The 19,586-nt window shown below is 40.7% G+C and overlaps 1 protein-coding gene across 1 annotated transcript; it reads right to left on the reverse strand.

Moving 5' to 3' along the window:
* Nucleotides 1-617: 617 nt before the first annotated feature.
* On the reverse strand, nt 618-3,274 carry socs3a (suppressor of cytokine signaling 3a). Its single transcript, XM_078269817.1, has 2 exons — nt 3,072-3,274; nt 618-2,477 (listed from the first exon to the last, which is right to left on the reverse strand). The coding sequence occupies exon 2, from the start codon at nt 2,345-2,347 to the stop codon at nt 1,730-1,732; it is 618 nt and encodes a 205-aa protein (XP_078125943.1). The 5' UTR covers nt 2,348-2,477; nt 3,072-3,274; the 3' UTR covers nt 618-1,729.
* Nucleotides 3,275-19,586: the final 16,312 nt, after the last annotated feature.

Consider the following 19,586-nt stretch of genomic DNA (forward strand, 5'->3'; position numbering starts at 1 on the left):
TTTAACAGGCATTTGTATGGCATCATTATGCATGTGCATGTGAGAGCATGTTATGTCACGCTAACACCTACAGGGAATCTAATGAGTCACAGCAGAATAAAGTAGTCACTTCTCTAGAAGACTGCTCGAGGCTTCTGGTGTATTTTGTCTGAAGCAGCTGCTCAACTTCTTTGTTAGAGGAAAAAGTTATAAGCTCAGAAAACAAGATAATATGTTTGCTCTGTTTGAAGCTGAAAATACTGTAATGTGTGTAGTGTCTTCTAGGGAACTTATCTTCAAAAGAGAAACTTTAAAGCTCTTGATATATGATAAACTGATATCATATTGAGATATGTTTGTGTTTAGTGCGTCTCTAAAAATGCAGCGTCACACAGTGTGGTGGTTTCCCATCAGGGGTTGAGGTTAAGTAGGTGAGAAGGTGACACTTAAAAATCCATAAGAAAATCATGAAAAACAGTGACTTGTGACCTGACCACTTTAGCAAGTTAACAAAACCAAATCTTGTGTTACCCAAACCCTAGACCCATGTACTGTATGTAATGTGTAGTGGATTTCACTATTAATCATTCCCTGTGGAAATAATGTAGTCATAAAACAAATCAAACAGTGAGATCTCATTTCATAGAAAAATAGTGCTCTTTTATTATAAATTAATGAAATGTAATCATACAAATATAAATAAGTGAGAAGTCGTATCAGTCTGCTTGCTTCATTAAACAAATGTCTTCAAGCGTTCGCAGCCAGTGGTTTGGCTGGCAAAAGTACATCTTTATAAAAGACAGCATAAAAACATCTTCACTCATGTAAACTCATGAAAATAAGATACATACACAGACAGATACCGTGTTCAATACATTCATTTGCAATCCTGTCTGTGCCACAAGTACTACCACATATTTTCCTCACCCCTGAAGCCATATTAAGCAGTGGTACTGTTCTCTCAAGTAAGATCCTCTAGGATTCAGTCATGTTCAGGCAAGTTTGGCGAAAACCCTTCCTCTAAATAAAATATGAGGACTACATCTTCTTTCCACATTTAACTGTCTTAAAAAATCTTATAAGATTCTGATTTGTTTTCCCATCGTGACTGGTGCTTATATACACCCAGAAGGCCATCAGTGTCCACTCATTTTTACTCTAAGTTTCCATTGTCTGTGAATTTCCAGCATGGTCAGAGATCCCAGGATGCTGGGCGGACTTCTCTAATATATGTCCATGATTATCACCCGAGGTCGACAAAAAAAAGCCAGCCTGACCGTAAAAGCCAATCCAGCTTTAAAGGATGGATGATTTTCTGAGGCTGATGTGTGCGAGCTCGACAGCCTCACAGCACATTTGGTTGGCAGCAGCAGCAGCAGAGGGAACCTGTGTGTCATCAGACTGTAGACATCTTCAGTTTTCAGTAAGTTGTATGTCATCAGTGAGGCAGAGGAGGTTCTGTCTCTTTCATACCACCAGATAACAGCAGTGCTCGCTTTCTCTTGGCCCTGTTACTGGATTAGTCCATGTAGGGCTTTAGAGACTGACGCCCACTTTTCTGTGAGACCTTCACACATCTTGTCAGTACGATAAACTGCCCCTTTACACAAGCACGATCTCGGGCTTGACTCTTTTGACTCTGCTTCATCGTTACTCCTCAGATACAGCAAGTTCCTTCGCACATAGCCGAGCTGAAACCATCCCGTTTCTTTCATGTCTTTGCCCCTTCAAGAGCATCAGACCAACACCTTTAGATAGGAGCGTCATACTCCTGGAGAAACTCCTTCAAAGGATGAGGAAGTTGGTCTCTTTGAGAAGAAATGTCCAAATGTCCATTGACTGTTTTTCTGCACAAGTGCTGCAAGGTGGATAAGATACAGGGGAGAGGTTTGATGAGCTCCAGAGGGATCTTCTCCCCTCCAGAGTAAATGTAGTAGGTATTCCCACTGCGAGTGTTCCCTTTGCTCTGAGGCATGTAGAAATGGACCAGCTTGAGGATGCAGTCAAAATGGGGAACAGATTGAATATTCTTAGGGTCTGTTTGCAAGTAAAAAGAGGAAGTGTCACATTGGATACGCAGGTTCTTGGTGCCCGACGCCGTCTTCACGCTGAGGGCGAACAGGTGTCGGTTGTCGGAGCTGTCCCTGATGAGAAACGTGCCGGTGGTCTCGGTTGCCAGCATGGCGTTGGCCTCCTTCCCAGTGATGGCGCCCCAGTAGAAGCCACTCTCCTGGAGCTTGTGTAGCGTGGCGAGGACCATCTGGTACTGCGTTTTGGAGGTGAAAGTCTTGTAACGCTGAGGCAGCAGCATACTGGAGTCCAAGAGGCTGCTGCTCATTGCGGAGTCAAATTTGCTGTAAGTTACCATGGCGCTGTGCCCGCTCTCTAGATAGCCTGGGGAGCACTGGGCGCCACACAGACAAGAGAAGAGGTGGGGTCAAAGAGAGGTTCAAAGGGTTGTCGCCGAGGGCATGAAGAGGTCAGTCTGTCTGAAACACCTGAGGAGACAAGAGAAGGGGATGTGAGTTTGGGTTCAGTGTGGAAAAGATGACACTAAACATAAAATGCAGTTTAAAAGTTTAACACTGCCATTAATAAAGTAGCCTAATAGTAGATCTGTTTTATTCATGTTTAGATCTAAAGCAACAGCTGTAGCAGCTCTACAGGAAACTATTTTTCCAGATGTGGAAGCTTTGTATATCATGCGTTTAAACATCCCTAGTGATGATGGGGAAATTGTCCCAGAACGCCACTGCTTTTTTTGTCATCATAAAACAAAAAAATAGACACAAACTGCATTAGCCTTCTCCGGTCCTCTGTTTGAGAAGAGTTGTGGCTTTAACATTGTGTTCAGATCAAATGCTCCCATGTAAATTCTAGCCATTTCGGGGAAACTTTGTGCAATCTGCCCTCGGGACTCGGCCAATTCCAGTAAAGACATCGTAGACTAATCTAGATTGCGCAATTTACACTCCATAACCCGGCTTCAGTAAAAGAAAACTAGCATACCTCACTCAGACAAACGCAACATTATATAGCCTATATGGAATACATAGATGAGAAGTAGTATGCGAAAAAAAACAGATCTTCACCTTGAATGGTTTTTCCAAACTCGCTCGTTTAAAATAAATCCAAGTGTGAGTCGCTGAATAGATGTCTGTTCACAATCCAGCGTCTGTCAGGATGACACAAATGTTTCGAAGTTCTTTGGCAACAAACTTCAGACTTGTAAAAGAGTTTTCTCGGTGTGTATCCCTACTGAGCTGAGAGTTACTAGCGAAGCAGGAGGAGGAGAGGAGACATTATAACTTTGAGGAGACTCCGCCTCCGCCTTCCAGTAAGCCTCTTTCTCTCTTAGCAAATTGACAGGAAGCATTTTTTTTTTTTTTAAGGATTCCTGCTATGAGCAGTGGCAGCGCCCGCCCCCCGCTGTTGATGAAGGAGTTCCAAGCAATACTTATTTACCTTTGGTAACCTAGTAGCCTACCGGTCTCTTTAGGGTCTTATAAACACTTTAAATAATGTAATCTTTTGTGTATTTATTTTGTTATTGTTGAGAATTTATGATATTGATATAAGATATTTGATTAGGCTATATGAATGAATGAATGCATTTTTTGTTAGAACTTCCTCTTTAGCGTCAAGTATGAGGGGCTGATTCAGTCTGTAGTCAGTTTCTGAGAAATTCACAGTAGCCTAGGCCTAATAGTAGCTCGTATGCTGAGCACCAGTTATCCACAGAGGGCGCCAAATTATGGGCAACTTCAACAGCACAATATGACTTTATTTCCCTATAACAACAGCTGGTATCCAGGGGAAGCAATCCTTTGTTAACGTGTCATTCGATATCAAAATATGTACTTTAATATAGTAGGCTACGTATTTAACTATGTTATTTATTGTGTTTTGCACACACAACTGCCCAATCCACATGGACCGATAATTTAATAACATATTGTTTCTGCACTGAAACATTTCTCAAACAAGAACATGACTTTCGACATACCGGCTACATTACAGTGCACACAAAATTCTTTATTTCCTGCCCCGAGCTCTATGAATAAAACCTGCCACAAAAATACCTTCCTAAGACCTTTTAATAAAAACTAACCATAATGTAGTCTAGTTGAAGGCAAATGTAAGTGTATTTGACAACTATAACTCCTCACATACAGGGCACACATACAGTACGTGGAGGCTGGTGTGTACACAGATAGTGAATGAAAAATACAGTTGTAATGATATAAAGTATGTCTTTATAGGAGAAATTACAATTGTTGACAAATACTTTACATTTAATAAACACAACACAAAATGTCCTCATAGGTGCTGACAATTACATTATAGTGTGTTATAAACCATTTGTTAAACATTTATATAGTGATAATGAATGCCACATTATTGTTTCTTATAATAATCCAATCAGAATTCATTAGAAAATAAGGACATTTTACTAGAAAGTAAAAATAGGTTTTTAAAAAGTAGTAGGGAAAATCCTATTTTGTTTAAGATCTGTTAACACTAATTTAGGGATAATCCATTGCTGCTCTACTCTTACCGTCAGACTTTTTTTTTTATCATCACTTTATGATACTTTGTATATCAGCATTAGGCTGTCTAAAGGAAGCTGACTTCAGATGATCATGTAAAGACAGTCTAATCTTTGGCAACATGTGTGTGACTGATAGAGTGCTCATACTATTCACATCAACTCTCCCCCTGACTCAGCAATGACCACCATCAGCCTCAGGTAGTCATTGTACTGCAGATGTCATGTCAGGCTTTGCCTTCCTTTAAACAACTCACTCGTACTTATCATGTAGAAGATAAGTGAAAATCAGACAGAAAACAGCTCTAAAACTTCTCAGCATAGAGCATCTGTTTTGGCGTAAGTTTTACCAATCCTCGGCTGGGAGCTGGTCAGAGGGAGGGGATTGTGGGCAACGGACTGACGCCACAGAGCCTGATGGGTTGTTGGTAAAGCCAGCTGTGTCCACAGAGGTGAGTCAGGTGTTGATTCAGACCACCAGCAGGATGGGGGGGAGGGGGAATCACTAGGATAGCCTCGTAACAGTTCACTTGTTTCCAGAAAGTCTATTGTGTCATCATTGTGAGGCATGTATTTAGCATCCATCCATTTCTGGGACCATAATACGAGTCAATGATAGAAAGAAGAGAAACCTCCCAAAACCATGTTTTAGCTCACCACCTCTCCATGGAAACGACTATGCGCATTATAACAGCATGCTGACTTGGTTTTTTAGCATGTATACTGTAATTTCCCCAAGTCAGTTACACTTTTGATAGAGTGGAAAAGAAGGATCTTTAAACGTGGTGAAGAGGAAGACGTTGAAAAAAAAAAAGACCTGTAAGTGCCCACAGACGTCAAGACTTGTAAAAGAAATACAAATAACAAACTGAAGACAGTTTGTACTTAACCAGAGGTCAACCCTCAAATGGTTGGTCAGGCGGCTGACAAACAAAGTGACCTGGAGCTGCAACTGGGAGCTGAGAAAGCTCTGTTGCTCCAGCCAAACATCTAAGGCTCAGGGTGTAAGGCTTGGCAATGACAGATTTGGCCCTGTAGGCGATGCGTGTGTGTGCTTTTCTGTGTCTTTTATTTCTGGAAGGTTTACACAATCTAAATAGAAAACCAATAATACCCTTTTGTCCATGTTTTCCTAGTGTTCTAATTGTGTATCCTCTTAATACTCAAGGCATGACACATAAAGCAAAAGAGTTTCAATTCACATGTAAAGTAAATGATTTTGAACATAGTTTAGTGCATGAGACAAGACCTTGCATGATAGCGTGTTGGTCTAAACCACTGTTTAGTGAAAAAGGCAGCTGTTTAGGTTTTCCCACACTGACTCAGAAATTTACTCTAGCTCATGGTTCCCGTAAACCCGCTGTGTACGAAGGGGGAAAAGTGGGGCTCTCGACTGGAAAGAGGAGTGAAAAACAGAAAAATGTTATTCAACAAAATATTTTGGAGCTGCTCGGTCAAGGGAGATTTTTTAAAAGCTCTTGAATTCTATGAAATTGTTTGTGGTGTTTGCAATAACAAAGGCATAGGCTTATTGTTTGCACAGCTGAATACAGTGAGTCCTTAATTCAGGTTGAGTCTAAAACATCAGCACGCTATTTGTTGAATATCATCTGACATTTTGGAGGGTTAAAAAAATAATAATAAAAATCTGTGTTTTATAGAAACCTTTAAACGATACCGAATGAATGAAAGAGTTGTAAGAGGAAACACTGTTGTAAGATTCAAATTAGATACTGTGGACCTGTCAGTGATGATCTGAGATATGCCAGGAAAGTTCCTGGCATATCTACTTCCTGTTAGCCCTGTAATCATTATGTACAGTAACTTCACTTCCTGCCTCTACCTGCATGCCTCCCTTCATTTGTCAACTATTGCAATTTGCAATTTACAGTTGTATTACTGTAAAACTTCCTTGTTGGTTGAGCAAGACTTCTATGTGATTACAATCATCATATAATAATTTCCTAGTAACTCTCTCTCTCTCTCTCTCTCTCTCTCTCTCTCTCTCTCTCTCTCTCTCTCTATCTCGCTCTCTCTCTCTCTCTCTCTCTCTTGTTATTTGTGTAATTTCTTTGAAACCCAAGTGGCAACACTGTTTTTCACAATTAATTCTTAACAAAATATAAACTATGTCCTTTTGGAATTGGTTAAAATGTATTTATGTATTTTGTGTTGACTAGAAACATTTCTAAATAGTCATCTCCGCTATGTGGAGTGACAGCATAAATTCTCTAAAGAACATTTTGTTCAGGATTGTCAAAAATTCTTATCTTTCTGCTGATTGCACAACTCGACTGTAGAGAATGACTGAACACTTTGTAATTATGATTAATTTCTGATTTACCCATGAGCAGGAAGTGACTGCACCATGTTAGGTGTATAAAAAAATAGCTAGCTGTTTGTCTAGTCTGTTTGTTTTATTGACTTTGAATATCGCTAGCAAAACACAAAACACATATAAATGAATGGTCTTAATTCTTCTTTGGCAAGTGACCTTGGTATAAGTGGGATATTGCCCTTGTGCACAAACATCTTGAACCTGTCCAGAGTCATTCGTTATGGGCCCCTTCCCACATCCATGGCTATTCATTCCGGTATCGTTGTGGGGTCCCCTCACATGAGGGCCCTGTATACTCCCCTTTTTCCGCTAGTCCGACGGTTCTGGCCTGCCCGTCGTCCTTTACAGAAGTTCCTGATGGACACCTCTTCGGGCATTATGCCCGACATATCATGCATAGTACTTGTGCACTCTGTATAAACTCTCTCTATTGTGTCTCTGTCTGCATAGTCTATATCCACGACGTTCCACTTCCGGGATTGCTCCGTTGCTGCCGGAAATTCTGCTGGATGTCACTCTTTTCGGCCGGATGTTGGTTATCTTATGCTTTCAAATTTTTTTACGAATTTTAAACTCAGGAAGGTCTGGCAAAGCAAGACTACTGTCTGCAGGGCTGAAAATATCGGTCTTCACCCTTCACCAGACATGGGTGTTTTCATCTTATGTCAATAAACAGGTTACTTTTGTGTTGGAATATACGAGGAGTCCTTACTTTGTGAATCCAAGCGGTTGTGTTTATTTATAAACTTCCATAAACCATGTGGAGCTTATTCAGTCAAAGTACCAGGCAACATCTTACAACCATAAACAACTTGGCGGGGGGGGGGGCTGTGCACACGGAACTAGAATCCCACTGCGCATGTGCACTTCCTAAAGTACGGTGTCTCGTAGCGTCCATACAGAGAGCGAACATAATAATTCACCAGAATTATCTACATTTTGAGTGGATGATTTCCATTTGATGATCTGAAAAGGTGTGAAAGCTGTCAGTGAAATCCCACGTGCAACAACATGCTGGACACATGCAGCACTTAGCATTTCTCCCTGCACATTATGGAGTCTATGTATGGCCGAGAGTACCCTCACTGTCACAGCTGCCTTCTGGGAAGAGCTAAAAGCGGAACACAGAGCCATTAACGTACCTTTCACACTCACAAAACTATTCACAATGATATTTGGCAATTGCAACAATTCTAGGTAAGTATGAGGCCTGCTTTACCTTAGTTCATACTGTACAACTTGTGTTTTTGATAAGTATTCTTGTTTTACTTATTCAACTAATACATAGATTAGTATTCCAATAATTTACTAAAAGTTACAATCTTGAAGATCTCCAGTTTGTTTTTTCTGCAGCACCTATGGCAATAATTACTTTAAGTAAAAGTAGCAACAATATAAAAGTATTCCTACAAATCCTGCATTCAAGTATTAAAGACAAACTGTACTTAAAGTGGCTATATGTAACTTTCAGTTTGTGTTGATTCTAGCGGCCGCTTTGGACAAAAGCGGTAGTGTTTTTACCACACCTGCTGTCGTAAAGAGCTTTTCTTTACAGTGCTTTATTGCCCACTGCGGATTACTGAGTTAGCCTTACTGGGAAGTCATATAGTTGAGATGAATGTTTTGCTCAAACAGAAAATCATTAATTTACAAAAAGAGAATAAGTTACAAATGCATCGTTGCATTTCAAGTGTTGCTTACGGTAACTTAGTCTACTTTGATGTATCGTGAGCTAAACCGGGTAACAACGTTATCACTGTGACTGTACCACGAGCCAAAGCATTAAGAATTTGTTGTAGCAACGATCGTAATAATAACTTAGATTCATATAGCACATTTCATGGAATCCACGGACGCTGTACACTATTACAGGGGGACAAGGGGAAAGAAAATAGTAGGCCAACACAAACACGGAGTAAAAAGTAATAAAAACCGGGCGCTAAATGGAAGGGAGACTTGATTTAATGTTGGGTATTGATGACAAGTTATTTTATGAATGAAATAGACATAGTACATACCTGAGGTCCAATTTGGGGTGGGTTTGGAATCATTTACAATCCCGTAATTGTCTTCACTTTCCATTTCCCTTTTAGCTTTTAGTTGTTCTTCATTTAATTTCCTGTGTTACAAAGAAATCTGGGAACCATCAGAATCTGTTACTGTAGCGTCATCTACCTGCCGTAAATCATTCTGTGACTACGCGGGAAAAATGTAACCCAAAGCAACGGCACTAATAAAAACTACGTAAAAATAGTGTTCTTTTCACTGTTAGTCTCGTTTGCTGTTACGGGTCATTTACGATCATTAAGTGAAAAATTACAGAGTTTCAGAAACACTAAAGTAAAGTATCAAAAGTACTCATTATGCAGAATGATACCAATCAGTTTTATAATATAATAGAATTGAATGATTATTATTGATGTATGAATATAAGCGACACCTTAATGTTGTAGCTGGTCAAGGTGGAGCTAATTTTAACTACTTCATATAGTCTTTATTTTAATATGTGATAATACATTATTTGTTTTGAGCTGATCATATCTTTGTGTGTAATATCTTAATCTGAAAAGTAACTATAGCTGTCATTTAAATGTGGTGGAGTAAAAAGTATAATGTTTTTGTCTGAAATGTTGTGGAGTAAAAGTATAAAGTATCATAAAACAGAAATACTCAAGTTAAATAGAAGTACCACAAATTTGCACTGAAGGACAGTACTTGAGTAAATGTACTGTCCACCAGTGGCATAGATTATTATCCCTTGAAAATGTGTTCATCTATCTCACAACAGCTGTGAACCTTCTTAACAGTAGCCTAATACATTGCCGAGAATGCTCTTTGAATAAATTATTTGATTCCTGATTTTATGACGTACTTTCTGGCATTGTTTGCCGTCAGCCCTGCCAGCAACTTTTTTAACTCTGGCACCGTTCCAATATTTACATTTCACAACAATGTGGCCCATTGACAGGGCCAGTTCTAATTCTGCTTCCCTCAAGGTTAAAATGAAGAGAAGGAGGAGGAGGAGGAGGAGGAGGAGGAGGTGAAAAGCTTTTCATGTGATAACAGGAAAGCTGTGATAAACTTAAGGGCACTTTTCCAGAGCCTGTTGTCTTTCCTTTCGCTTGAATTTTCCTGGCATAAGCCAATGAGACAATAAAAGGAACGTCTAGTTCTGTTATGATAAATTGCAACTGGAAGAGCACGTTGGTCAATTACTAACATTTCAGCCATGTGACAGTGAGCTGGGAACTTCAGCTGGGGCTATCATTGAGACAGACATCACAGGACTAACTCCTGAGAGACCTGCACTGGAATTTCAAAACCCTTTCTTTCCAAATCACATATAGCTGACACAATTGGGGCAGTGACTCTTTTAACATTTAGTGCTAACTTGTGAAAATAGATACAGGAAATGCACACTAGAGGAACGTGTGATTCAGTTCAGTTTGACTGTGCAGTCATGGTGTTGAGGAAGAAGTTAAAGAAAGAAGTGAATGTCACAAACGTCATCAGGGCCTGGCATCCAGTGTGTCATTATTTTTCACCACGAGCCACATTGTGCTCGATGTGGTTGCTAAGGAAATGGCACCTTAACATTTACTGGAAAGTTGAAGTCAAATGGCTGAGATTATAGTGTGTAAATCAGCTGATCCAAAGTGCACCATGTTATGGAAGAACTCAAGAGCAGCACAACTCATATTCACATACGTGAAGAAGGTTTGAGACTTTAAATGCTTTTGTGTGAATCATCAATGAACTCTTGATCGAGGAGAATTAGGATTAGCAATACAGTTAACCACATGAAATGTCATTTAGTGCCATCCCAACTCTGAGTGAATGTGTATTTCCAAGAGCGCTTATATGTCTCGCTCAAGCTGTCAAGTTTGGCTGTCAAGATGCTCACCTAAATCTAATTTAGTCTATCTCTCTCTGGGAAGAAGCCTAAGATGTGTGTGAGGCCCCTTTTACTCTGTTTCGGCCGACCTTTAAATGGAGACGGTCCCAGAACACAACATTCCGTTTTGCAGCTGCCTAGAATCCCTCAATCTCTAGAGAAACACATATTCATACTTGAACACAGGACAGGTTTAATAGATACAGTATATTCCAGATCTTCTCGTGCCCTGACCTGTGACCTAGGAGTGACCTGATGTTACCTAAGTTTCCTCCTTGTCTCTTCTTACCACAACATGGTGTTTCTGGAAATTCCACTACAGACCAAATCTCATCCTATCTCTGTCTAAAAAGATAGAAAATGATTAGTATATGAGATAGTCTAGTTTGACGTTTTGGGTAACACATTTATTTTCTTTCTTGCGACACAAGACGAGAACACAAACACCACTCATGTCTGTATGTTGAATATGTAGCTGGAGCTAGCAGCCATTAAGCGTGGCTTAGCTTAGCATAGTATAAAAACTGGAAACGGGGGGAAACAGTTAGCCTGGGTCCACCTACTAGCACATCTCACTGATTAACAGGTTATATCATGCTTGATTAATCTTTACATTAGTGTAAAAGACACAATTTGCTGTTTAACTAGAGGTAATGCCCCAGATTATTTTTTTGTTCCAGTTACCAGACTACCATCGGAGACTCCTGGAAGTTACTGGTCCCAACTAAAAAATAGTCTGGCACATAACACCTCAGCTCAGCAGAGTTTTCCACATGCTGGTGGGGGGATTGTGTTACCTTTGGGCAGAGCTAGGCTAGCTATTTCCCCCTGTTTCCAGTCTTTGTGCTAAGCTAAGCGAACCAGCTGCTGGTTGTAGCTTCATACTTACCATACAGGCATGAGAGTGGGATCAATCTTTTCATCTAACTCTCAGCAAGAAAGTAAATAATTTTTCCCACAATGTAAAACTACTCCTTTAATGCATCTTCACAATGAATGAGGTCATACCATCATAGTGGTACGAGCTGCATCTGGAAAATGCACATCTGCCCAGTTCCCAGAAACGGCCAGTGTCCAGATAAACTGCTGCTTCAAACATTCAGATTGCATCATGGCAGATAATATGATTGATCTGACGCTGCCCGCCTATCTCGGCTCGCCTGCCTCCATCCGTTTATCAGTATCAAATGTTTGGAGACAAAGGGAGCCAATGACATAATCGGGATGTTCAAAATGGACTTTGATTCCCACAAACCCCAGAAATAGCTGGCTGATGTCATTGGGCAAATTGGCAAATATATCTGTCTACACTATGATAGCAGGTTGGCTGAGAGATGCTGTTACACACACCCACCTTGTTTAAATGCACTCAAGAGGGTGCATACTGCCAAAACATACAGATTCATTGAGGGTCTTGTGCATGCATACAATTTTCATATGCAAATAGTATAATATGCTGGTTATCCATATGCGTATACATTCGTGAACACATGCAAACGCAGACACACACACTTCCTCTATAACACAGTAGTAACTTGATCCTGAGCTGTGCCAGTAAGTCTGACATTTCCGGATAGATTTAGTGTGTATGTGCAACCTTCACACACTGGTTTTGTGGTTACTGTCCAGATAAGAGTGCTGTAGGGGCTTGTGATGTGTGCCACGCAGAGAACAGCGATGTTTCAGAGGAATAAAGGGGATTTACCTAGAAGATGTTATCCTAGATGAGCCAGATCTTGATTGCAAGTTATCCATTAACTATAAGTCACCTTTTACTTCAGGACTGACTCAGTCACAGATGTTTGAGGATACTACCCAGGATGTATCAGTCACCCAGAGGAAACCTTTGATCCTAGCTATTCCCTCAGTCATTCAACTCATTCATCAGTAAATAATTCTACGTATGCATGACTGGGCATTCGATGAACTTACATGAAATGTCTTCATGGCAGGTAGACGCCTTGAAGTCATATCAAGGGACTATAAATTGACTGCAAGCCATTGGGAGTTTAAAATACAGCCTATTGTTACTGGTGCAGGTGTGTTTCTGCTCAGAGTGAGTTACAGGAGGGCTCTTTCATCATCTCTTTTTATCTTCTCTATTGCTTCTAATAAAATTGCAGCTGTTTTATCGGTCAGTATATATAGCCATGTATTTCTCATTCTTGCAGTTAAGTTCTCTTTGTTTCAGCTGCAATACTCCCATTTTGCATTACAGATGTACAACTCCTACAATTTGAGGTTTGTGACCTCTGCAAACAGCAACTCAGTGTCTCTGAGAGGTCTAACAGAGGGGGCCCTTGTCTCCACAGCCTCTCCTACATATTTTAGATATGTATTCTGATTGTAAGCATCACACAGAGAAGCTCAATAGGACTTTTTACTTTGACTCTGACCATCAATTGTGCGGTAAGCTTGTCCTGAATCAGAGATCCCTCCCTCTCTTCTCAAGGCATTTCCTTTTGTCCGCTTCTAGTGGGGCACTCCCTGTAGACAGGAAATTCTTCTGGAGGTGCTCCAAACCACGGCCTCCTTTTCCTAGAAATCTTGGAAGGAGGGTACAGTCTGTTCTAACCTCCAACCTGCATGTAAACAAACAATCTGCCCATTCCAGAAATCGCTCCAGCTCATCCATCTACCAGCAGTTCTCATCTGAGATTTCTACAATGCCTATAATCATTAAGCTGCACAATATACTGCAATCAACATGAGATAATATATGGGACGCTCCATTAAGACATGAGATCAATCGTAAAAGTCCCACAGGAAAAAAAAGTGCTTCTTTTCGCACCACATTGAAAAAGTTTCCGAGAATAAGAGCCACCCACAGTTCAATGAATGTGCAGAAGAAGAAAAAAATCCCACAATACCATGTTCCCGCTGGGACAAACAACCTTCTGTCTTGTTCACACAGTTTTTCTGCAACCCTACATCAGCAAGTTCACTACCCAAAAAAAGTGAATTCTCCTTTTCCAGTAAATCTAATTGTTGTGGCACTCATACGCCATCTATCTGACAACTTAATTCTATTCAGTCAAATTCAATTCAGGAACAAATACTTAAACCTATACTAATACTAAATCTAAGGTGGCTGCATCATTTCTCAGTTGTAGGCTCATCCAAGAATGCCAGTCACTGCTGTTACTACACCGTCTATCTGTTAAATTACTTTTAGTACTTTTAATTAGCTTCACATTACACTGCTTATGTTTATAAATGGGTCATAAATCCCAGCACACTCCAGTTAAACCAGAAGGATTGTATCAGACGGTCTGCTAGAATCTGTTTGTTTTCACACTCCTTTATTATCTTTACACTCTTATATATAGGTCACCTATGGACAGGTCCTCCTTAGGGAAAGTGATAGATGTAATGTTCAGATGTAAGTCGCATAATGTAAAATAAAAACTTAAGTGAGGCCATAGATCTTTTTTTTCTGCTCCAGCTAGTTTTATTAGATGTTTTGCAAGATTTTGTATGCGGGCAATTTTCAAACTTACACAACTGCATGTTTGTGAAAAAATACTTTGAACTAAATCAGTAAATTATATTGGCTAATCCACATTCCAGCAGCATTTTACTCGCTGCAGTGAACACAGGCCAACGTTTTACTGCTTTTCACTATCATGTGCTATAACCTCACTCTCAGATGCTGTGATATACTGTAAATGTGGTTTTTGCATGGTTACATAGGCGCCGATACCGTGGGTGCTCCGGGGCTCGAGCACCCACGGAGAACGTGTGCCAGACTGCCAGTAGGCTACATACATTTTAAAAATAAACATTGCAGTTGGTGCTAAGTGGAGCGTCTGTCATAGTGTGATTGGTTATGTCGCTGTCAGTCCTGCTCCTATCCACCAATCACAGCGTCTCTCGGATGAAAACGCCTCTTTAGTGACCCCGCTCCATCCCCCCACTATACAGTGCGTGTACGAGCGTTCGAATGCATAGTGGCTGTCCGCCACGGTAAAAATTTTCAGCGCCACGGTATCAGAAATAGGGCAGACGCACAACAGGGTTTCCACTATGTACACCGCGCACCACCGCTCCTTCAGCTGTTGATGAAAAGTCATAAACTCGTAGCGCTGTCTGCTCTACTGAACTCAAGCAAACTGTCATCCGCTCTCTCTCCCCCTAGGGTGAGCAGAGCAACTGGAACAGTGACATGACGTCATCACTCGCGAAGTTATGGCAACCAAATAAACAACAGGGCGAGTACTACTTCACTCAATAAGTGATAAACAGCGACGAAAGCCGCGACATGAAATCCGCACTTACGCCCGTGAAATATGACAGCTACAGTTTATTGGAAAATAGCATTGTGGACACTGAAGTTGATGAATTTACTGTTTATCAGACCCGAGATGAGACAAGAAGCTAATGTTAGCCACGCTGCTGTGATGGCCCCTCTGCCTCTGACTCGCCGCTGCAGGAGACTGTGTGTATTCCTCCGACAAGCTGTAGTAACGTTACTGATTTAAAACCGTTTTCCAGGTTAGTGGGGGTGCATACCGCTCAAAACCAACATGAAAAATGTAGCTAGTAATGTTCACTCAGCGTTTTGTTTTGTTGTTCAACTGTGTGTAAAATAGAGCGGTGACGTTAAATCACCCTATGGTACCGTCTATTTTCCGTCTAAAAAAATTCTAGAGCAAACATTGGAAATGCAAACATTTTTGGACTACTCTTTTTTTAAAACGGCGTGCGCCCCTGAACACCCACGGAGGAAAACCTAAATCGGCGCCTATGCATGGTTGTATGTGTGTGTGTGTGTGTGTGTGTGTGTGTGTGTGTGTGTGTGTGTGTGTGGGCGCGCGTGTGCATGTGTGTGTGAGAAGCAGAGGGCGAGAGAGAGAGGGAGCGAGAGAGAGATAAGGAGAGAGATAGAGGAAGGTGAGGGAGGGACTTTGTTGTGGTTGTTTTTAAACTCCCTTTCTCAGAAATCCTGCCCGAGGATGAATTCAGCGTCCCTCGGATTCCTAAAGTAATTTCAACAGGATTTTTTCTTCCAGTAAAGTAACAATGCATCCGTCAACACGGCACCTGAAGTGTACATGCACCTAAAACATTGCGATATACAGTATCTCAACGTATGAGCTGCACTTGGCTCCAGCAAAGAATTTCTAATAAGGGAAGAAGTTCCACTCTCTCGTTACTTCCGGCTTCTGAACTGGTTGCAGTTCCACCAGAGTTCCATATAGGGGGCGCTCACAGGCGAGGGCAGAATGAATGGGACTCTATGGAGCTATACCTCTCAAAATCCACTTTATTCAGGATATCATTTTTTGTCTAGTAATTTGAATGTTGCATTCGAAAGGAGAGGCTAAGAAAATACACACTGCTGGGTGTTAGATTGTTTTGTTTGTTTTTTGTTCTAAAAAGCCTTTTAAAATGTCAATGACGTCATACACATATACGGACAGAGATACTGCTTTACGGCAAGCTCTGAGTTGCTTCCTTTGTTCTCTCGAAGCATCGACAACACAGCTGACAGGTTAGGCTCTCCCTGTTAATACACGTGCTAGAAAGAGGTTTGCTAATGTTTTAAAGACCACGCTGAAATATTCACTCTGACATTCTGGTTCTGCTTCGGATGCCGTCAAGTGGGATCTCCAATCGTAATCAGTCCTTCACTGACCAATCAGCATTCATTAGCAGAATGCTAGCGTGTTATGGTCAACAACGACTCAACCTGTAACAAATCAAAATGACATAAGTACTCGTTCATTCAACTTTTAACCTATAATCCATGTTAAACTTGCAAAAACTACAATCAAATCTGAGATTTCTCAACGACAATCAGGCGAAAGAGACAAATTTAGCGGTCTAGCTCCATAGAGTCCCATTCATTTAGCACTGGACCGCGATCACCCCCAGTGGAACTCTGGTGGAACTGCAACCAAATTCGGTACAATGGGGCTGAATAGGGAGTGGAACAGCTTTCTGTAGACGGGCTTTGGCTCCAGTCTTTCTGTGTGTAGTGTTTTTTTGTATTTGTATAAACATGACACGTAGTGTTAAGGGAGATCTGATGGGATGCTGTTTACTGAATCGGCATTGACAGCTTGTTATTGTCTAAGAACAATGAATGACAGCTTTTAATATTAAAACGTCAACTTCAAAGCATCATGCTCCTTAAATGACCTTGGTAAATGTATGCAAAACTGAAAAATGAGAAACCTGTTGAAGCAAATTTTATGCAGCTGTGAACTGGTTTAAAAACGTCCACCATGGCTGTTTCATTTACGCTTGCGTGACAGCGTTTGTGTGTGCACACGCCATTCTTTGCCCACATGAGCCCAATACGAGAAAGGGCCCTTCTCATGCCAGCTGAGGTCAGGTCCTGACACTGTGGGGTGCACCATTCTCCCGCCGCGGTGGGCTGAGAGGCAGGGGGAGGCCTCAAGCGCTTCTGGGAAACAGCCTGGGCCTAATTGGGGACTGACTGGTCTCACATGTCTCCACTTACTGGAGGAGACAGAGGATCATGCTTCCTGGCCTATGAGAGCTGCTGTAGGCCCAGGCCTTTCCCCCTTCATCAGCATAACCACACAGCAGTGAATTCACCAAGCAGGCCTGACATGACAGCATGACTGAGCTGCTGTGGTCTGGGGTGTTTTAGTGCAGTGAGATCAGGTAGGATATACTGAGCGTTATATTATCTTTTTAAGTACATTTGACCTTGATACCACCCTTTTGGTACACTTTGTTCCAAGGATCTCCTTTCTCCTACAGTACGTGCACCCTCCTCTTATTGTTATCTCTTAACTCATTCTGGGTCAGGACTAATGAAACCTACCCCTCCAACTGTACAATATATCATGTTCCCCTTCTCACGCACACAAACCTCACCCTCACAACAAAGACATACAAGTACACTGTCTTTCCTGCATATCCACAGTGAGAAATACGAGAAGTGAAGGCTGAACTGCTCAGATGGTGAAAAACAAAGACTTCCCTGCTGCCTCACCACCACCACACATTCTCTAACTTTTTTTCATTTTTTTTTTTTTTTCTTGCCGTGGCAACATGCCTCTCATTTCCCATCAGCCCCGGTCACATCCTTGGCCCTGGTCTGTAATTCTCAAAAAAACGTCATTATCCCCCCCTGTTTTACAGCAGCGGTGCAAAATATTGTTTGACTGCAGTTGTGCAAACATTAGCACGGTCAATTTCACGTTTCAATCCACCAAAATTCTACTCATTTAATATCAGAATGCACAGATGCACAGCAGGAATCTCGTTTTGCAAATGCATTGCTATTATGTCTTTTCAATGCACATCTGGAACAAATTGTTTCATAATTTGTACCCCAAACACTTCAGGCTATGGCCCTGAGGAAAATAAAGAAATAAGCACCTATTCATTTAGCCTCGAGTTTGGGGCATAATTTGGTTTTGCTGGGAAAAAAGATATTTTAATCTTTCATAGATTAAAGGGCTTTTGAAAGCAATTCTCTGCTCAGATAAACACGTCTCAACTTGAATAAACTCAGGTATTCACAGGGAAGGATTGTTGTAGGTTTTACTTTACCACTGTACTTACTACCTGCTCAACATTACCCACGGGTCTTAGCAACTCCACTACTACAATGTATGCGTCAGTACAATTTAGCATTAACTGTGAATGTTCAATGGGGAATGAAGCTGACTTGTGTTACACTAAGGTGCTTCTGTAGCTGATATGTTTTTCCAAACTGCTTTGAATAGCAGTCTTCCCTTTCTCTAAGTTACACATTTAAGATGCTGAAAAGCAGATTTGTGTTTCACTGCAACTTTGTGCAGACTGCTCAACATTTCATTGACAATAAAGTCAAATGACGGAATGAAAACAACATTTCAGTCACACTTTCTCAACTTTTTACAACTGACCTTTTGGCAACTGCTGCAACCTGGTTGTCCATGTCCATCCCTCGTTCACATTGTAATGTCAAAACAATGAGTGTTTTTTCGTGTCTCAATGGGGTATTAACTCTTTTTCATAGTACTGCAGGATGAAGTAAAAGTACACAATCACATCTCTACACAAGGTTAAGGTCATTTATATTCATAGTCATTTAATATAAGCTAATCTTAAGATATGCATTTGTATTTTCAACTGCATTTGAGTCAGTTTCCTGCATGGCCGTTCCATTGAGAAAAAGCCATTTCTATTGATTGCTTTTCCAGGCATCATTTAATATGATACATATTCACTTGTAAATATCGACCTTTCCCTGCTGCCCCGACATTTGTGTCATAAATACTTTAAAAGCAAGCTTGTGAAAAGATGAAATGTTATGAAGCTGTAAATAAAGGCTGGCTTGAAACAGTACCAAAAGATTGGTTTCTTTTTTTTTTTATAGAAGTGTAATTCTATTTGTAATTGATTTGGCATGACTGTTTTTCAACTGTAATTAAAAAGCAGCATAAAATTTAAAAAAAATGGACTTCCTTCTCTGCAGCAGAATGCCTCAACAGTTCCTGTCACATACTGCCACCTGCTGGAGTTACTTTACCACTATAACGTGAGCTGATGTTGACATTCAGTTGCGTACAAGACATTTCACAGCCAGCGTTGAGACAAGTTTGTCTTTATTTCAGCTTGATTAAGTGGCAATTATAAAAACCTCAAATCAAACATTATCGAACAGAATAACAAAAGAAAATGGCACAATACGAAACAAAATGAAAACAAAATACCCACTATACATTTACGTATGTACAACTTTGATAAATAAACCAATACTGTCTAGAATTATGATTGTTTTGCATTTTTCCTTATTTCTCTACGATTAGTGCACAGAGAGGAGTAGAGAAAGGAAGAGAACCAGGAAACAAAACAGA

The sequence above is a fragment of the Sander vitreus genome, chromosome 15, assembly GCF_031162955.1.
Source record: "Sander vitreus isolate 19-12246 chromosome 15, sanVit1, whole genome shotgun sequence".
NCBI lineage: Eukaryota > Metazoa > Chordata > Actinopteri > Perciformes > Percidae > Sander > Sander vitreus.

Bases quoted from the DNA above. Each gene is read 5' to 3' on its own strand.
- socs3a (XM_078269817.1), bottom strand. From the start codon at position 2,347: ATGGTAACTTACAGCAAATTTGACTCCGCAATGAGCAGCAGCCTCTTG.